Below are 20,729 nucleotides of genomic sequence, written 5' to 3' on the forward strand. Positions count from 1 at the left end.
TTCATAATCCCAAATCTGAGGTTTGGGTAATATAACCCGATGCTCCTCAAAATATTCTAAGGGTTAGGGCTAAAGAAATTAGATGCTGAGAATTTAATTAGCTTAGTGTTGAATTAGAAGGAACTTGGGAACAGGATATGAAGCTATTATATCCCCTTATCTACTGTTTCAAATTGTTCTTTCAGGTATTTTTTATTACAGGAGTATTATAAAGCCTGTATTTTAAGTAATCCTGTTCCTTGCATACTCTCCATTATGTAGTGAAAAATTCATCCAGTCATTTTTGTATTCACAGAGAGACAAACTTAATAGTTTTAGTGATTTTCATAGCTGTCATTTTTCATAATATAGTTATTACTTCATTTAAAAGTTAAAGATACACTTTCAAATAAAATAGGCACTAAAGACTAGAACCAAAGCTAAACAAGTTGAACTACAGAAAGATATTTACATTAAAAAAACCAGTTACCTTTAAAAATATTTAGCTATGATCATTTTGTCTTTGTGGTGATCATTAGTCTTCTCACGTATTGTGCCATCATTGCATATCAATTTAAGATTATAGGTTTACTAATAGCTTTATCTCATTTACTAATTTCATGTTGTAATTATCATTGCTGTTTGTCTGTAGGCGTATAAATAATAGTTTACCACATATTCAACACTGTGTTGAACCATTGATCTCTTTTAAAACTGATAACAGCATTCTTGCTTTGGGAAAATATATACTATATATGCATACGTTTCTGAAATGTGTAAAACATTAAACTTACAAAAAAAAAGATTGGCTACAGAATTAGCTCTCTAAATCTTTGTTTTTCAGATTCATTAGATTATCAGTGAGAAAAGACAGTCTCATATGTTCATGCTCATGCAGTGGGCTATTTGTCTCATGTTCAGTATGATATTTTAAAATAGATGTATGGTTTGGTGTTTGAATTAAAGATATTACTTGAAGACTTTGGAAATCATAGTGTGTGTTTGCATGGTCTTAGAAAGTTTCTTACGAAGTAGTCAACCATGAAACCACAGTGATAACCAGAGCATATAACTCGTGCAGATTTGGACTTTTCTTTCGTATGGTCTCTGTTTTCCCCCAGTCTGCATTGGATTGGTGGCCTAAGATTGATGCTGTATATTGCCACTCAGTTGAACTTCGAAATATGTTTGGTGAAACACTTCATAAAGCAGTCCAGGGTTGTGGAGCACACCCAGCAATACGAATGGCACCGGTAAGATTAATCATGAATTTTGAATTCCACCTTCTTGAGATTGCATTTTTTCACTGTCTTTATCCCATTCTTGCTGTTTTGATTATTTTAGAAAATCAAATAAGACTTTTCAATAAGAATTGTGGTATGTCTAATACTGCAGTATTGTTGCAATGCTAGTTAATGATGTATGTTTTCCATTATTTCAGTGGGTTAAACTAATTTTTCTTAGAGATATTTTCTAACAAAATGCTGTTAAAATCTTAGTGAATGTCACCTTTTCTTTTTTTTTGTTTCTTTTTCCTTTAATTTTTCCTTACTAATCAAAATACTTTGATTAGCTCTTTATCTTTTGGGGATGAGTAGGGGAAACTGACTCCTGGGCTAGAGTGAATGTTCCTGCTAAGTCACTGTTTTGCCCATTGGATGCTACATATTGCACACAGAAAATTAGAAGTAAAATTCAAAGTTTATATTTAAAAATATCTCATATTTCATTAAACAAAAGGACAAAAACCTTCAGTGCTCTTGGGCATTATAACAAACACTTTTCTCACACATAAACATTGGGAATAATTGCTGCATGTTATAGATAATGCATCTGCTTGCTTACATGGACATTTTTTATTAAGAGTCCATAGATGCTGGATAATCTCCCATCTGTGTAATTTGCATATGCTGCTGCTGCTAAGTTGCTTCAGTCATGTCCGACTCTGTGCGACCCCATAGACGGCAGCCCACCAGGCTCCCCCGTCCCTGGGATTCTCCAGGCAAGAACACTATGTGCATATAAAAACATACATGTCAAAAGCATGTATTTTTGTTTCCTTCTAAAAAAGAAAAGGGGAAATGTTTTATAAGAATAGATAAAAAAGGTAGTATTGGATCCAGAATATAATGTTGGATTTTTGGTTGAATAGCATCCATAATTATAGTATTCTACAATAGTATCTCTGTAATTGAAACACATTTTGCATGATTGAATTTTTCTCAAAGAAAGCTCTCTTTGTTCTATCAGTGTTCTTCTGGCAAAATACATGCATTCTGTAACTTGAGAGATGGAATGCCATTAAAGGAAAAAGAAAAACTATTAAATACAGAGATTGCCTGTCTAGCATATTCCATCAATTCTAAGAAGCACCTGTTTAACATTTCTGAATTTGGGAGTGGATCTTATTTGTATGATATCTTGCAGTTGACAGTTTTCATTCCTTATGATACATAAAATATTGGTGCATCTTACAGTTGATAATGTCATTGTTGTTTCTATGAAATGTTTATATGTGTATGAGATATTTTATTACATGAGTTACTCACTATATCTGTGAGAGCTATAGAATAAATATCTTATCCCTGTTTTAACATTTGGAAAATTGTTTTTAACATAGGAGTCAACCAACCTTATTTTAAAGATTTTAGTATCTTAGCGGATTTTCGCTTAAACTTTTTGCAAGATTATATAAGAATATATATAAGATTATATAAGAATAATGTAAGAGGAAGGCTGAGCACTGAAGAATTGATGCTTTCGAGTTGTGGTGCTGGAAAAGACTTGAGAATCCTTTGGTCAGCAAGGAGATCAAATCAGTCAATCCTAAAGGAAATCAACCCTGAATATTTATTGGAAGAACTGTTGCTAAAGCTGAAGCTCCAATACTTTGGCTACCTGATATGAAGAGCTGACTCATTGGAAAAGACCCTGATGCTGGGAAAGATGGAAGGCAGAAGGAGAAAGGGGTGCCAGAGGATGAGATGTTAGATAGCATCACGGACTCAGTGGGCATGAATTTGAGCAAACTCAGAACTCAGAGATAGTGGAGGACCAGGGAGCCTGCCGTGCTGTAGTCCATGGGGTTGCAATGAGTCAGATACAACTTAGAGTCTGAATAACGACAACAAAATTAAGAACAATATAGACATTGCAAAAATACTTTTTATTTGCTTTTTAAGCTTGATTGTGTTAATCTTATACTTTCTATTGAATGTTTCTACTAATACCACACATTTGGCGGTATATAATATGTCCCTTTATTTTTCAAAGTTTTTAAAAAATAGATTTATTTGAAAATGTTGAATAGCTATTATCATGATTCTGATGTCTGATTCTTAGAAGGTGAATGTCATATTTTTGTTTTTAGAGTCTTACATTTAAAGAAAAAGTAACAAGCCTTAAATTTAAAGAAAAACCTACAGACCTGGAGACAAGAAGCTACAAGTATCTTCTCTTGTCCATGGTGAAACTAATTCATGCAGATCCGAAGCTCTTGCTTTGTGTGAGTAGTTTTTATAAAATTCCTTGAAATTATTATACTAACTTAATTTGGTTTTACTAAAATGCCAAAACCTTGAAGGTGATTGTTAGCTCAAGAACACTTACTGAACCTTCCTGATCATACATGAAACTTGACATTCCTAAGAAAGTGAACTTACAGAGATTACTAATATAATTAGATCAGATCTTACTCTTTTGTCTTATTTTTTCTTATCATTAAACTAACATATTTTGGTGAGGTCTTCTGTCCATACCCTGCTACCCGATTATGTATTATTCAGATATAATCCTAGGATGGGGTCTGGATATAATGAAGCAGACATAAATCAAGTGCTTCCTATATCTGTTCAGTTTTGTTTTTTTTTTTAAGTCTCCAGTCACTGTTGCCTAAAAATTGAGTTCTTATATCCTTATTTCTTCCTATCATCAGCTTTTTATTATCACTGACTTTTCCTGGCTATACTGTATTGGGAGGAAAAGGAGATAAAAACGAGTATGGTTAGCACTCAAGTATTGTGGTTACTCTTGTTTTACAGCCTGAGTTGGTATTAGATTTCTGAGAGCATTACTGTAATATACAAGATAGTTAGGAACTAACAAATGAAAATGAGTGGCAGTTATATGAAATGCTGAAAAGCATGGCCTCTGGAGACTTACTAGCTATGTGATTTGGGTGACTTAACCTCTCTATGCTTTAGTTTTATTTCTTGACCACAGCACAGGTCCTGCAGGATCTTAGTTCCCTGACTGGGGGTTGAGCCAGTTCCGCAACCAGGGATTGAACCCATGCCCCTTGCTTTGGAAGTGTGGAGTCTTAACCACTGGACCACCAGGGAAATCCATGTGCTTTAGTTTTCTTATTTGAAATATTGTGATAATGATAATAATTCGTATTGTTAAGCAGACTGAGATATTACATGTTATGCTCTTAGGAACAATGCAGAATAGATGCATAATGAGTACTACATAAATGTTAGGATGTTATTACTATTATTAAAATACAGTTAACATTAACATTAATATTATTAATGCCCCAAACATAGCAGAAATATATTTTGAAGCTCATAGCATAACATATTTAACCTCTGTGAAATTTTCCAGTCCTGGGAAAACAGTATCTAAAACAATTTCCTGTTGCTTTGAGTAACAGGCTTAAGTGCTAAGTATACTTTTAATTTTGATGGTGTATTTTTCAAATTACTATACTGTAGAAGTATATAAACTGACGTCCATAGTTTCAAGAGTTCTTTGAACCCCCTGAATTTAAAAAATATGTTTTTCTAAGAGAGGGAGGAGAAACAGAATTCCCAAAAGGATTAGTGACCCCCAGAATGGCCTATGTTGTTTTGAACTCTTTGAAAAGTCCATCCAAATTTGGAAGTCTGATAGAAGAAATTGTTAGAACTTTGGTATGGAAAAAGTCTTAAAATCTATTATTAAGACTTTATAAAAGGAATGAAATACCTTTTCCCCTCATTTCTTTGTTATGTAGCACACATTACTTGAGGTGTTATTTCATCATGCATGTCATAAATTAGCATCACTCTGTTTGCGTGGATGTAATTCAGGATCAAAGAATGCATCAAAGTCACCAGTGCTTTCTGTGTTAAATATTTTATTGTCAAGGAACAAGAATTTAAGCAATTTTCCAAGTTTGAAATTAGCAGGCAGAGACAGATCAAAGTTGAAATTATCTTCTTTGCTGCCATCTAGTGGTTAAACCACTTTTCTCAGAGTAATGAAAGGTAAGTTAAAATAGTGAAAGATTCATTGTAAATATTTGATTATTTTATATTTTTACTTATAAAAAACCTAAATTTTTGTAAGTAGGATAAATATAGGAATAACTATTAAATGATCTCAATCATGATATTTTAAAGTAATGCATTTTTATTGTCTTCTGTCTTTACTGTCTCTATCTTAAATCATATTACTCTGAATTTTTCAAGGTTCCTAGTTGTTCAACTTACATCATTTCCTGCTTTCTTTTAATCATTTCTCTCCACTAAAGTTACAGTTATCTCTTCAAAAAGAAAATATTATGCTTTCTGCCCAGCTTAAAATCTTTTGGTTGAAATAGCTTTGAGGATAGAGACTGAACTCCTAATAGACCTATAAGGTCATGCAACTTTTGACTCCCACCAATCACCTCTGCAACATCTAGAGTTATATTTGTCTTCTTTACCCTAGTTATGATGGCCTGCCTTTCACTCCCTCTTACTACATTCCTTCCTGCCTGTCCATGCACTTGAAATCCTCTGCCTACAATATGCATCCCTCTCCTCTTCACATAGTAATTCCTACTAATTCTGAGCTGTTACCACAGCCCTAAGGAAGCATTCCTGATTATACCACATTTTTCTGTTACAGGTGCTCATACCAGCATGTAGCTTCATAGTTCTTTTTCATCTGCAGTTTAAACTTGTTGATCTGATTATTTTCTGTCCTTTATACCTTTTGCTTTTAATTGAAATTATATATATATATATATAGTTCAAAATGGCCTATTTTCTGATACATAAATATACACACACACACACGCATGGGGGTAAGGGAGTTAGCAAAATAAAATAAGAGCACTAGTTGTATTGGCTTCACTTAAATGAACCATATATGCTTGAAATGGAAATAGATTCTTCCAAGTTACAAGGAAGCATTTTAGTCTCTTTAAGTAGGTAGACATTCACATTTATATATACCATTTTGCTTTGTATTCAATGTCTTTCTACCGTGAAAAAGCCTGAAGTATGGGTATCTGGAGGTGTGGATTAACATTAACACTAATATTACTAGTGTTATGTGAATGTGGTTAGGTCCTTGTGTTGGACAAAAGGGCAACACAGGATAACTGTGTCATTCTCATCAAGCATGCATGTACTTTGCCTTTCATCACAGTAGTTTTGAGATCCAAAACCGTAAGTTCCAATTCAGAGATATATTATTTAGTCAATGTAGTGTTGCTGAAAAAAATAATTTATTTCTCCTATTATTGATATAATTTCTTATGAAAAGCTAGTACCTAGTTTTTGTTTTAATTAGAATTTTCTCTGGATATTATTTAAATTAATGAAGAAGTATAGATGTAGATTAAGATAATTCTTAACAAGAGCAGTTTTTAAAATTAATTTATTTATTTTAATTGGAGGATAGTTACTTTACAATATTGTGGTGGTTTTTGCTATACATCGACATGAATCAGCTGCGGGTACACATGTGTCCCCCCGTCATGAACCCCCCTCCCATCTCCCTCCCAGCAGCTTTTTAATTTTAAAAAATCTTATAGTGTTTATTTTTGAGGTAAAATTCACATATGATGAAATTTGCCTCTTAAAGTGACAGTTCACTGGGTTTTGTGTATACAAGGCTGTGTAGCCATCACACTGTCTAGGTCTAGAACACTTTTATCACCTCAACAATAAACCTAAAACCCATTAGCTGTCAGTCTCCATTCCCTCCACCCTTTGGCCCCTGTCCTGTGATTTTGTTTTTAATTGAAATTTGCTTTTTTCTTTGCAGAATCCAAGAAAACAGGGGCCTGAAACCCAGGGCAGTACTGCAGAATTAATTACAGGGCTTGTCCAACTGGTCCCTCAGTCACACATGCCAGAGATTGCCCAGGAAGCAATGGAGGTAAGGGGAAAATGAATTCTAGGCTCTTAAATGTAGCATTGTAACTATGTAGATTCTTGTTTTTTAAATTCTGTTCCTTAAAAATTTTTTATCCAATTTTTAATGGTTACTTTCCATTTAGAGTTGCTACAAAATATTGCCTGTATTCCCCATGTTGTACAGTACATCCTTGAGCCCACCTTACATCCAGCAGTTTGTACCTTCCACTCCCCAATACCTGTATTGTCCACCCCCGGAACTCCCTCTACTGGTAACCACTAGTTTGTTTTCTATATTTGTGAGTCTGCTTCTTTTTTGTTATATTCACTAGTTTGTGGATTTTTCAGTTTCCACATATAAGTGATATCATATGGTCTTTCTCTGACTTATTTTATATAGCATAATGTCCACCAAGTCCATCTGCATTGCTGCAAATGGCAAAATTTCTTTCTTTTTTTATGACTGAATAGTATTCTATTGTATGTATGTATGTGTGTGTGTATATATATATGTACACACACACACATCTTTATACATTCATGTATATAAAGACACATTCATATGTCCATTGATGGACACTTAGGTTGTTTCTGTATCTTGGGAATTGTAAATAATACTGTTATAAACATTGGGGTGTATGTACCTTTTCTAATTAGTGTTTTTAGTTTTTATGGATATGTACCCAGAAGTGGAATTGCTGGGTTATATGGTAGTTCTATTTTTAGTTTTTTTAAAGAACCTACATACTGTGCTGTACAGTGGCTGTACCAATTTACATTCCTGCCAACAATGTACAAGGGTTCCCTTTGCTCCATGCTCTCACTATCATTTGTTATTTGTGTTCTTTTTGATGACAGCCATCCTGACAGGTGTGAAGTAACATATCATGTGGTTTTGATTTTCATTTCCCTGATGATCAGGGATGTTGAGCATCTTTTCATATGCCTGTTGTCTATTTGTATGTCTTCTTTGAAAACATGTGTATTCAGTTCTTTTGCCGATTTTTAAAAATTGGGTTGTTTGGTTTTTTTTTTTTTTTAATGTTGAATTGTATGAGCTATTTATGTATGTTGAATATTAATCTCTTATCAGTCATATAATTTGCAAATATTTTCTCCCATTCAGTAGGCTGTTTTTGCATTTTGTCAATGGTTTCCTTTGCTGTGCAAAAGCTTTTAAGTTTAATTAGGTCCAATTTGTTTACTTTTGCGTCCCTTGCCTTAGGAGACAGATCTAAAAAAAATACTGCTACCGTTTATGTCAAAGAGTGTTCTGCTTATATTTCCTCTAGGAGTTTTATGGTTTCTGGTCTTGCATTTAAGTCTTTAATCCATTTTGAGTTTATTTTTATGTATTGTGTTAGAGAATGTTCTAATTTCCTTATTTTATGTAAGGAAAACTGCTGTCCAGTTTTCTCAGCACCACTTACTGTAGAGGCTGTCTTTTCTCCATTGTGTATTCTTGTCCCCTTTGTCATAGTTTGGCCGTAAGTGCATGGGCTTATTTTTGGGTCCTCTATCCTGTTCCATTGATCAGTGTATCTGGTTTTGTGCTAGTTCCATACTGTTTTGATGACTGTAGTTTTATAGTACAGTCTAAGGTCAGGGGGCATGATTCCTCCAGGTCTGTTCCTTCTCAAGTTTGTTTTGGCTTTTCTAAATCCTTTGTGTTTCCATACAAATTTTAAAATTATTTTTTTATGATTCTCTGAAAAATACCATTGGAATTTTGATAGGGATTGCATTAAATCTGTAGAGTGCTTTGGGTAGTATAGTCATTCCAACAGTATTGATTCTTCCAACCCAAGAACATAGTGTATCTATCAATCTGTGTGTTATCTTCAATTTCTTTGATCAGTGTCTTTCAGTCTTTTGGAGTATAGGTCTTTTGCCTCCTTAGGTAGGTTTATTCCAAGGTATATAACTTTTTTTTTGATGCAATGGTAAATGGGATTGTTTCATGAATTTCTTTCTAGTATTTCATAATTAGTGTAAAGAAATGTGGCAGATTTCTGTATATTAATTTTGCACCCTGTAACTTTACTGAATTTATTGATGAATTCTAATAGTTTTTTGGTAGCTGTCTGTAGGATTTTCTATGTGTATCATGTCATCTGTGAACAGTGACAGTTTTAATCTTCCTTTCCAATTTGGATTTCTTTAATTTCTTTTTCTTCTCTGATTGCTGTGACTAGGACTTCCAAACTGTGTTGAATAAAAGTGGCAAGAAAGAGGATCCTTGTCTTTTTCCCTTGATTTTACAAGGAAATGCTTTCAGGTTTTTACCATTGAATATTGATGTTAGCTGTCGGTCTGTTGTAATTGGCCTTTGTTGAGGTATGTTCCCTCTATGCCCACTTTCCAGAGAGTTGTTTTTGATCACAGACTGATGTTGAATTTTATCAGAAGCTTTTTCCTGCGTCAATTGAGATGATTGTAGGATTTTTATTTTTCAGTTTGTTAATGTATCACATTGGCTGATTTGTAGATATTAAAACATTCTTGCATCCCTGGCATAAATCCCACTTGATCATGGTGTGTGATCCTTTTAATGTATTTTGCTAATTTTTTACTAATACTTTGTTGAGAATTTTTACATCTGTATTCATCAGTGATATTGGCCTACAATTTTTTTGTGATATATTTGTCTAATTTTGGTATCAAGGTGGTAGCTTCATAAAATGAGGGAGGAAGCAGTCCTTCCTATGTAATAGTTTGGGAAGGATAGGTGTTAGCTCTTCACTAAATGGTAGAATTCACCTGTGAAACCATCTGGTCCTGAGCTTTTGTTTGTTGAGAATTTTTTTATTATTGATTCAGTTTCATTACTGGTGATACAATTTCAATATGGTCTGTTCATATTTTCTATTTCTTCTTGAGTCAGTCTTGAAGATTGTACCTTTCTAGGAATTTGTTTTTTTTTCTAGAGTATCCATTTTATTAACATGTAACTGTTCATAGTAATCTCTTATGATCCTTTGTACTTCTGTGGTTCCAGAAATACAACTTCACCTTTTTCATTTCTGATTTTATATTTTAGGCCCTCTCCCTTTTTTTCTTGATGAGTCTGGCTAAAAGTTTATCAGTTTTATCTTTTCAAAGAACTGCTGTTAGGTTCATTGATCTTTTATTTTTTAGTCTCTATTTAAATATTTCTGCTCTGATCTTTATAATTTTCTTCTACTAACTTTGGGTTTTGTTTGTTCTTTTTTTCATTCCTTTAGGTTTAACTTGTTTATTTCAGATTTTTCTAGTTTCCTGGGCTAGGCTTCCTCTTAGAACTAGGGGGAATCTTCCCTCTTAGAACTGCTTATGTTGCATCCCATAGATTTTGGATCATCGTGTTTTCATTTTCATTTGTCTGCAGGTATCTTTTTATTTCTTTGATTTCTTCAGTAACCCATTGGCAACTTCCATATAGTTGTGCTTTCCATATTTTTTTCCTTGATGTCTAGTCTCATAGTGTTGTGGTTGGAAAAGAATCTTGATATGATTTCAGTCTTCTTAAATTTATTGAGACTTGTTTTGTGGTCTAGCATGTGATCTATCTTGAAGACTGTTCCATGTACACCTGGAAAGGAGTGTGTATTCTGCTGCTTTTGGATGGAATGTTTTCTGTATATCTGTTAATCTAGTCTAATGTGTTGTTTAAGGCCAGTGTTTCCTTATTGGCTTTCTGTGTGGATGATCTGTCCATTGATGTAAACGGTGTGTCAGAATCACCTACTATTATTGTGTTACTGTCAGTTTCTCCCTTTATATCTGTTGATATTTGCTTTATGTATTTAGGTTATTCTCTGTTGGATGATACAGAGACACATCATATTATTACAAAAGGATCCAATCCATCCAAAAATAAAACTTGATGTGAGTCTAATAACAAAGATTTAAAATATATAAAGCAAAAATACATAAAATTTCTAAATATATAATATAAAAACATGTAAAAGGACAGATAGACATACATAGTTATAGCGAGATACTTAATTATACCTTTCTCAATATCTGATAGAAAAAGCCAGTAAACAAATAGTAAGGATAGAAGATTTGAAAAACATGATTATCAAATTTGACCTATTTGACACATATGGAGAACTACATTGAATAAGTGCATTTTCTTTTCAAGTACATATGGGACGTTTAGTATATCTTGAGTAAGTGTCATACAAATTCTGAAGGATTCAAATCATTCAGAATTTTTTTATGACTGCATTGAAATTAAGCTAGATAGCAAATAACAGAAAGGTTTATGAAATATCAAGTGATTTTGACCCTTGAACAGCATGGGTGTGAACTGTGCAGGTCCAGTTATATGCAGATTTTTTGGACATATTGAAAACATTTTTGTGTATTTGTGACAGTTTGAAAAAACCTGCAGGTAAATTGTTGGCCTCGCAATATCAAAACAATTAAGAAAAGGTATGTCATGGCATATAATATATCTGGATACTAGTCTATATTATCATTTTGGGGGGATCATTTATTACATCTTTTTGCTTTTTTTAATTGAAATATTACAAAAAATTAAAAAAAATTTTTTTTGGCTTCCCTGATGGCTCAGTTGGTAAAGAATCCACTGCAATGCAGGAGACCCTGGTTTTGATTCCTGGGTTGGGTAGATCTGCTGGAAAAGGGATAGGCTACCCACTCCAGTCTTCTTGGGTTTCCCTTTTGGCTCAGCTGGTAAAGAATCCGCCTGCAACACGAGACCTGGTTTTAATCCCTAGGTTGGGAATATCCCTGGAGAAGGGAATGGCTAACCACTCCAGTATTCTGGCCTGGAGAATTTCATGGACCGTGTAGTCCATGGGGGTCATAAAGAGTCAGACACGACTGACTAACTTTCACTAATTGAAATATATTTGATTTACAATATGTTAATCTCTACTATACAGCAAAGTAATTCAATTTATATATATCCATTCTTTTCTAATATTCTTTTCCATTATGTTTTATCACATATTTCCTGTGCTATACAGTAAACCTTGTTTTTATCCAAATATTATCATTTACTACATAAATATATATAAATATACTATAAAAAGTTAAAATTTACAAAAGCTTACATACTGTACATGATGTCTTTCACAGTCAAAAAAAAATGTAAGCAAATGTAAAGATGCAATATTAAATCATAATTGCATAGAGGATTTCCCTGGTGATTTAGTGGTTGAGACTCAGCCCTTCTAATGCAGGGTCTTGGGTTCGATCCCTAGTCAGGGAATTTAAGATCCCATGTGCCATCTGATGTGGCCAAAAAATAAAAAATCCTAGCTGCATAACGTTAACTGTACTACATACTATACTATTGTAATAACTACATATCTGTGTTTTGTTACTGTTGGGTGAGCTCAAGTGTCGTATCTGCTTAAAATGTTCTCTGAGAAGTTTCTCTCTCCCACTAAATTGTATATTAGCAAAAAGCGATCTCGTGGGTTCTCATGTATTTTTCATCATGTTTGGTGCAGTACCATACCTTGTGACCGACACAAAGTGCACTAGCAATGAAAGCAGAGAAAAGTCATGACATTAAAGTTGAATTGTTTGATATGTGCTAAAGATTGAAATACGCAGCTGTGGTTGTCTGCCATTTCAAGATAAATGAATCCACCGTACAGACTGTTGAGGGAGAAAAATGGAAATTCATGAAGCTGTTGCTGCAACTACTCCAGTAGGCATGAAACCTTGTCTTTTTTATTAAATGTCTTTCTCATATTCAAAAGACAAATTTTACGTGGATGCAGGATTGCTGTAAGAAAGGTATACCTGTGAAAAGACAGCCTTCAGAATGGGAGAAAATAATAGCAAATGAAGCAACTGACAAACAACTAATCTCAAAAATACACAAGCAACTCCTGCAGCTCAATTCCAGAAAAATAAACGACCCAATCAAAAAATGGGCCAAAGAACTAAATAGACATTTCTCCAAAGAAGACATACAGATGGCTAACAAACACATGAAAAGATGCTCAACATCCCTCATTATCAGAGAAATGCAAATCAAAACCACAATGAGGTACCATTTCACACCAGTCAGAATGGCTGCGATCCAAAAGTCTACAAGCAATAAATGCTGGAGAGGGTGTGGAGAAAAGGGAACCCTCTTGCACTGTTGGTGGGAATGCAAACTAGTACAGCCACTATGGAGAACAGTATGGAGATTCCTTAAAAAACTGGAAATAGAACTGCCTTATGATCCAGCAGTCCCACTGCTGGGCATACACACTGAGGAAACCAAAATTGAAAGAGACACATGTACCCTGATGTTCATCACAGCACTGTTTATAATAGCCAGGACATGGCAGCGACCTAGATGTCCATCAGTAGATGAATGGATAAGAAAGCTGTGGTACATATACACAGTGGAGTATTACTCAGCCATTAAAAAGAATACATTTGAATCAGTTCTAATGAGGTGGATGAAACTGGAGCCTATTATACAGAGTGAAGTAAGGGAGAAAGAAAAACACCAATACAGTATACTAACGCATATATATGGAATTTAGAAAGATGGTTACAATAACCCTGTATACGAGACAGCAAAAGAGACACAGATGTATAGAACAGTCTTTTGGACTCTGTGGGAGAAGGTAGGGGGATGATTTGGGAGAATGGCATTAAAACATGTATAATATCATATAAGAAACAAATCGCCAGTCCAGATTCGATGCAGGATACAGGAAGCTTGGGGCTGGTGCACTGGGATGACCCAGAGGGATGGTATGGGGAGGGAGGTGGGAGGGGGGTTCCGGATGGGGAACACGTGTACACCCGTGGCGGATGCATGTTGATGTATGGCAAAACCAATACAATATTGTAAAGTAAATAAAAAAAAAAAAGAAAGGTATACCTATTGACTTCAGCGTGATTTGAGAAAAAGTGAAGTCTTTATGTGCCAAGTTGAAGCAAAAGGAAAGTGGAGGATCTAAAGCTAGACAACGTAATGCCTGCAAAGGATGGCTTGATAATTTTAGAAAGAGGTTTGGCTTTAAAAATGTCAAGATAAGGGAGAAGCAGCTTCTGATCACGAGGCAGCAGATAGGTTCCTAGAGTCCATTAAGAAAATTATTGGTGGAAAAGGATATCAGCCTGAACAGGTTTATAATGTGGATAAAAAGTGCCTTATTCTAGGGGGGAAAATGCCACAAAGAACATTTATTAGGAAGAGAAGCAAGCACCAGGATTTAAGGTAGGAAGGGATAGACTTACCTCTACTGCTTTGTGCAAATACAGTATGATCAAAACTGCCCTAATCTGTAATAAAAGGCTTCTAACTTCCAAGGCTGGAAAGGAAAAGAAAGATACCAGTTGCTGGTCTTTTAGTTGTACAAGAAAGCCTGCACAGTGAGGATCGTTTTTTGGATTAGTTCCATCAGTACTTTGTTACTGGAGTGAGGAAGTATCTTGCCAGTAATGGACTGCCTTTTAAAATTCTTTTGATACTGGACTGTGCCCCTGGCCACCCAGAATCCCATGAGTTTAACACTGAAGATGTCAAAGTGGTCTCATTGCCCAAAACATGTCTCTAATTCAGCTTCTAGATCAGGGGTTCATAAGGACCTTGTAGGCTCATTACACATGGTATTCTGTGGAAAGGATTGTCGACACTATGGAAGAGAACCCCAGTAAAGAAAACACCATGAAAGCCCAGAAGGATTACACTGTTGAAGATGCCATCATTGTTATAGAAAAAGTTGATGCAGCTTGTAAACATGAAGTAAACTTACAATATTGATAAATACTGTACTGCACTTTAAATGTATTTTCTTTATGATTTCTTAGTAACATTTTGTTTTTACTAGCTTTATTGTAAAAATATAGTATATAACACATATGACATACAAAAATATGTGTTAACAACTCTTATTGGTGAGGCTTCCAGTCAATAGTAGACTATCAGTAGTTAACTTGTTAGGCAGTAAAAAGTTATATGTAAGTTTTTTTTTTTACTGCATAGAGGGTCAGCACCCCTAACCTCCTCATTGTTCAAGGGTCAACTGTACTTTGTTTTTATTCATAGTCTGCTAATGAAAGAATAAATTAGTATAGCCATCATTAAAAATTGGTTTGCAGTATCTACAAAAGCTAAACATACACCTTAGCAATTCTCCTCCTAGGTATGTATCCAACAATATGTTTAACAAAAAACATATATAAAATATTAATAGCATAATTTATAATATTCCAAAAAGCTAATAGCATATTAAAAAGCAGAGACATTACTTTGCCAACAAAGGTCCGTCTAGTCAAGGCTATGGTTTTTCCTATGGTCGTGAATGGAAGTGAGAGTTGGACTGTGAAGAAAGCTGAGCGCCGAAGAGTTGATGCTTTTGAACTGTGGTGTTGGAGAAGACTCTTGTGAGTCCCTTGGACTGCAAGGAGATCCAACCAGTCCATTCTGAAGGAGATCAGTCCTGGGTGTTCATTGGAAGGACTGATGCTGAAGCCGAAACTCCAATACTTTTGCCACCTCATGTGAAGAGTTGACTCATTGGAAAAGACTCTGATGGTGGAAGGGATTGGAGGCAGGAGGAAAAGGGGACGACAGAGGATGAGATGGTTGGATGGCATCACTGACTTGATGGACATGAGTCTAAGTGAACTCCAGGAGTTGGTGATGGACAGGGAGGCCTGGCGTGCTGCGATTCATGGGGTCGCAAAGAGTCGGACATGACTGAGCGACTGAACTGAACTGAAAAAGCTGTAAACAGCTCAGACATTTATGAACAGTAGAAGAGATAAATAATTTGGATTATTTCATTCCATTGATTACAGCAATGCAAAAAGAATAAGCTACTGCTAAGTGTGAAGCATGAGTGAATCTCATAGACATGATATTGAATGAAAACAGCCAAACACAAAAGAGAACATGCTGTATGATTCCCTTTATATAAAGTTCAGAAACAGGCAGAAATATCTCTGGCGATAGAAGTCAGAACAGTGGCTGCTTTTGTCAAGAGCTGATGACTGGAAAGGAATGTGCAAAAGGCTTCTGAGTGTTGATACTGTTGGTCTCAACGTTGGTTATATGGGATATGTACTATTGTGAAAACTCATCAAACTATATATTTAAGGTTTACTGCTTCATTATTTATCATGCTTTATTTTGCCAAAAATGTTTCAGCACTCATTGTTAGACACTCGTTGCTTGTATTAAGGTGTTATAAAAATAACTGTGGTTTCGGACCGTGAATTTTAAATCATTATTGTTGTTGTTGTTTGGTCACTAAGTCACGTCCAGTTGTTTGCGACCCCATGACTTGCAGCATAGCAGGCTTCCCTGTCATAACAAGGCTCAAACTCATCTTTATTAATCAAAATAGGAACCGTTACAATCTTGTTTGCCAATGAGAAATAAGTTTTTTTATTCCTGTGGTGTAAAAATTTGTGTTTGGGGTTTGATGAACTCTTAGAAAGCATTTTCTGCCTCCTGCTGGTTGTGGAAGCATTTTCCCTGCAAAAAGTTGTGGAGTTGCTTCAAGAAGTGGTAGTTGGTTGGCAAGAGGTCAGGTGAATATGGTGGATGAGGCAAAACTTCTTAGCCCGGTTTGTTCAACTGTTGAAGCATTGGTTGTGCAACATGTGTTTAGGCATTGTAGTAGAGAATTGGGCCCATTCTGTTGACCAATACTGGCTACACATGTTGTAGTTTTTGGTGCGTCTCATCAACTTACTGAGCATTCTTCCCAGATGTAATGGTTTCACCAGGATTCAGAAAGCTGTGTGGATCAAATAGGGAGCAGACCACCACACAGTGACCAAGACCTTTTTTTGGTGCAAGTTTGGCTTTGGGAAGTGCTTGAGAGCTTCTTCTAGGTCCAGCCACTGAGCTCGTCATTACCAGTTGTCATATAAAATCCACTTTTCATCGCATGTCACAATCCGATTGTGAAATGGTTCATTGTTTTTGCATAGAATAAGGGAAGATGACACTTCAAAATGATTTTTTGATTTGCAGTCAGCTCATGAGGCACCCACTTATAGAGCTTATTCACTTTTCCAATTTGCTTTAAATGCCAATCAGTCATAGAGTAGTTGGGTTCTTTGGCAACTCCTCACGTAGTTGTAAGAGGATCAGTTTTGATGATTGCTCTCAGTTGCTCGTTGTCAACTTCTGATGGCCAGCCGCTGCACTCCTCATCTTCAAGGCTCTTGTCTCTTTTGCAGAACTTCTTGAACCACCCTGCACTGAACATTCATTAGCAGTTCCTGGGCCATATGCATTATTAACGTTGCAAGTTGTCTCCGCTGCTTTACAATCCATTTTGAATGTGAATAAATTAATAACTCAAATTTGCTTTTTGTTTAACATCATTTCTATAGTCTAAAATAAATATCAACAGCAAGTAATGTCATTAGCAAAAAACCATAAAGCAAGAAATGCACATTAAAATGATGTGTAACATAACCACATTTCTTTAGGAATGTATTCTAATGTCAAACAACAAAGTTCAACAATGTAAAAACCACAATTACTTTTGCACCAAACTAATATTTGTGTGCACTGCTGTTGGTTCTATAAACAGGTATATTCTTTGCATTCTTTTTGGAAAGCTCTTTGACAGTATTTGGCAGGAGCCATACAAATGTCATTTTTTTGGTCCAAATAATTCCATTCCTGTAATTTTTTAATCCTATGAATATAAATGAAAAGGAAAAAGCTGCACACATATATGGTTACTGTTCTTAGTTATAATAGAACATAAGGGGAAATTTAAATATTCACTAGTAAGAGAATATGTTCATATTCAATAACAATAGGATGATATTTTAATTTGGTGAACTATTAAGCATCCATTAAACCATGCAGGTCACATAGCAATGTGGAAAATTATGAAATGTCAAATGAGTGTACTGTGTACAGTTTTGTTAAAATTATATGTGGAAAGTTTTAAAATAGAAAGGAACATGGAAAGGAAAATAACCACTGAGGGAGAGAAAAGGCTAATAGATTTTCTTTGAATATTAAAAAAAATGTTAAAACAAAATTTTAGAGAATTTGCCACTTAAACTAAAAATGTCAGTAAATAGTACTAAGTTTGTGCATGTTAGTGACAAAAATTGAATGTTAATTTGTGCTGTTTTTCCTTGATATGAGAGGTATAACATATAATTTTTGAAGATTCTCACAGCGCATTGCAGTTTCCAGTAAATATCTCAAAATAATTACAGTGAAAGTATTTGAAATAAGATAATATAGGTCTGATCTTTATACCATGTATAGCTTTTGGATATAAAGTTGTCCAAGGTTAGACATTTACGTATTTTTCCCCTAATTTAAAGGGAGTCATTGCAGCTTATTTGCACAGGTTATCATTGCAGCTCTATTTGAAGTTTATTCATTTGATTTGATTTTAAGAGAAGAAATCAGTTCTCATTATGTGTTCCAAACCGTGTTTCATTGGAGTTTTGTTTTTTTTTTTCCCATATCTTGAGACTTTTATTATTTTATTGCTTAGTACAACTTACAGAAGTTGTGCAAAAATAATATTGAGAACTAAGGGCAAAAATAAGTGTGGATGAAAACACAAGGAAAGAAGCTTATTACTTCTATTGCTATCACCTCAGTTACTAGAACTAATGAAATAACAAAACAATTGACTTCTTTTCCTTCTTCTAAGAGACTCTAGCAATCTATGGCATGAACCACAGAGAACTGGACGATGTAGAAGCACAGGATATGGAAATTCTATGATCCAAAGTCCAACCATAGATCTTGTGGGAAACATAACCTTAGGTGTTAGAATTAATCAGTAGGGTAAAAATAACATTTTTGTGCTTTATCTAAAATTTTTTAAAATGCAATAAGTAAAGTAAGTAAAGTAGCTCAGTCATGTCCAATTCTTTGCAACCCCATGGACTGTAGCCTACCAGGCTACTCTGTTCATGGGATTTTCCAGGCAAGAGTACTGGAGTGGGTTGTCATTTCCTTCTCCAGGGTCATTGGAGTTTTAATACAAAGCCTTAAAGAGGAGTAAAGAATCTCCAAATCCTCTGACCAAGGACTGAAAGGAATGTGCAGAGCTCAGTAATGTGCGCATGGGGGAAGCATTGTGAACTTAACCTATTGGAGTTAAGATAGGGTTGGTTTGAAGAAAGAGTGTAGTTCTACTCTCTGTACTTTTGATGGCATTGATTTATTTAATAGTAGTGTTTTTGTGTATTGGTTGTGTATTCCTGTTAATGTTCTGTGAGCCAAATCCATTTCAGTTCTATGGTCAGTTGAAATACTTTAGGATGAATAATCTCTATGCAATGCAAAAATCTGTTTTCCTCTCCCTTTCTCCTTTTTGAAAAATAATTTGACCTTTCTGTTCTAAGAATTTGTGGCAAACAAGATAACTTCTACTTTTAACTTGTGACGTAGAAGTAAAATGTTGTGTGTATTAGTTTTGGAGAACTCTCCTTCTTTGGGGGTTAGTTTTATTTTCCATAGAGTTCTTTGATACTTATTGAAATCATATTATTTGTGTCTTAAAGCAGTTTTTACACATGTATATTGCTATTCTGAATTCATCAGTATTTAACTTATGTGTACATGCCATTTAAAGTAACAGTGAGAGGAATAACGTGACTTCATTTTTGTATATATAATCCCTAGAGATTTGGGTTCTTCAGAGCTTTTCTCTTGTGCCTTATACTGCATGTTGAGGCTATAATTAAGTAGTTCAGTTTGTCAGTATTTGTAAAATAAATACTCCAGTATTATGTTTACCAAATTTTCTTTGAGTAAGTCTTCTCTCTCTCTCTTTAAAAATTCAGGCTCTGCTGGTTCTTCATCAGTTAGATAGCATTGATTTGTGGAATCCTGATGCTCCTGTAGAAACGTTTTGGGAAATTAGGTATATGCACCCTTATTTTTTAATTCAACTTAAATTTTTAAATTTTTTTGTCTTTAAATATTAACTCTATATACTTGGTTTATTAACTTTATTCACTTATACTGCCAGATGTTTTATGATTTTGTATTTTATTTGACTTGAAATTATTAGGTTATTTCTTATTTTAACTGTAAGAACATTGTCACAGCAAATTAGAAAATAAATTTTTAAAAATTGTGCTAAATTTCATTACCCAACCATAAGTACTATTATTTGGTATGTCTTCTGCTATTTTAGATTTTTATATGGTTGAACTGTGTTTTAAATTTATTTTTATCATTTATAAGCTTAGAGTGTTAACGTTTTAAATATTAATAGTTTATTTCAGTTTTTTAAATTATAATCTCATGTCTTCAATAATACTAGTGTTTTTTGTGGATGAATTAATTTAATGAATATCTGCTTAGAAGGCAAAATTATATGTATATATAATTTTATAATTTATTTCCTTGGTTATATGAATTATTACCTTTCAGTGAGCATAGAGGTAACACACTGAGGAAAATGTAAGTGTGTAAGCCTCAGGTTTTGTTATTATCTTGTAGAAGTGGGTACACCAAGTCACTTGGCAGCTGAGTTAAATCCTAGATTCTGGAGCAGTGCACTTTGATAGTAATATAATGTGAACCACATATGTAATTTAAATTTTTCTAGTTGCCACATTAAAAAAATAAACAGGTAAAATTAATTTTAATAATATATTTTTAAACCCAGTGTGTGTGTGTGTGTGTGTGTGTGTGTGTGTGTGTAGAGAGAG

General features: G+C 34.4%; 1 protein-coding gene across 14 annotated transcripts in view; it reads left to right on the top strand.

Moving 5' to 3' along the window:
* The window catches only part of NF1 (neurofibromin 1), a 265,468-nt gene that overhangs the window by 90,831 nt on the left and 153,908 nt on the right, over positions 1-20,729 (top strand). For all 14 annotated transcript variants that reach the window (XM_044939527.1, XM_044939531.1, XM_025281027.2 and 11 more), the window contains 4 exons: positions 1,101-1,232; positions 3,350-3,484; positions 7,000-7,113; positions 19,854-19,933. In XM_044939527.1, coding sequence (XP_044795462.1) covers positions 1,101-1,232; positions 3,350-3,484; positions 7,000-7,113; positions 19,854-19,933 — 461 coding nt within the window. The remainder of the gene's footprint in view (positions 1-1,100; positions 1,233-3,349; positions 3,485-6,999; positions 7,114-19,853; positions 19,934-20,729) is intronic.

Source organism: Bubalus bubalis, chromosome 3 (assembly GCF_019923935.1).
Source record: "Bubalus bubalis isolate 160015118507 breed Murrah chromosome 3, NDDB_SH_1, whole genome shotgun sequence".
Classification (NCBI taxonomy): Eukaryota; Metazoa; Chordata; class Mammalia; order Artiodactyla; family Bovidae; genus Bubalus; species Bubalus bubalis.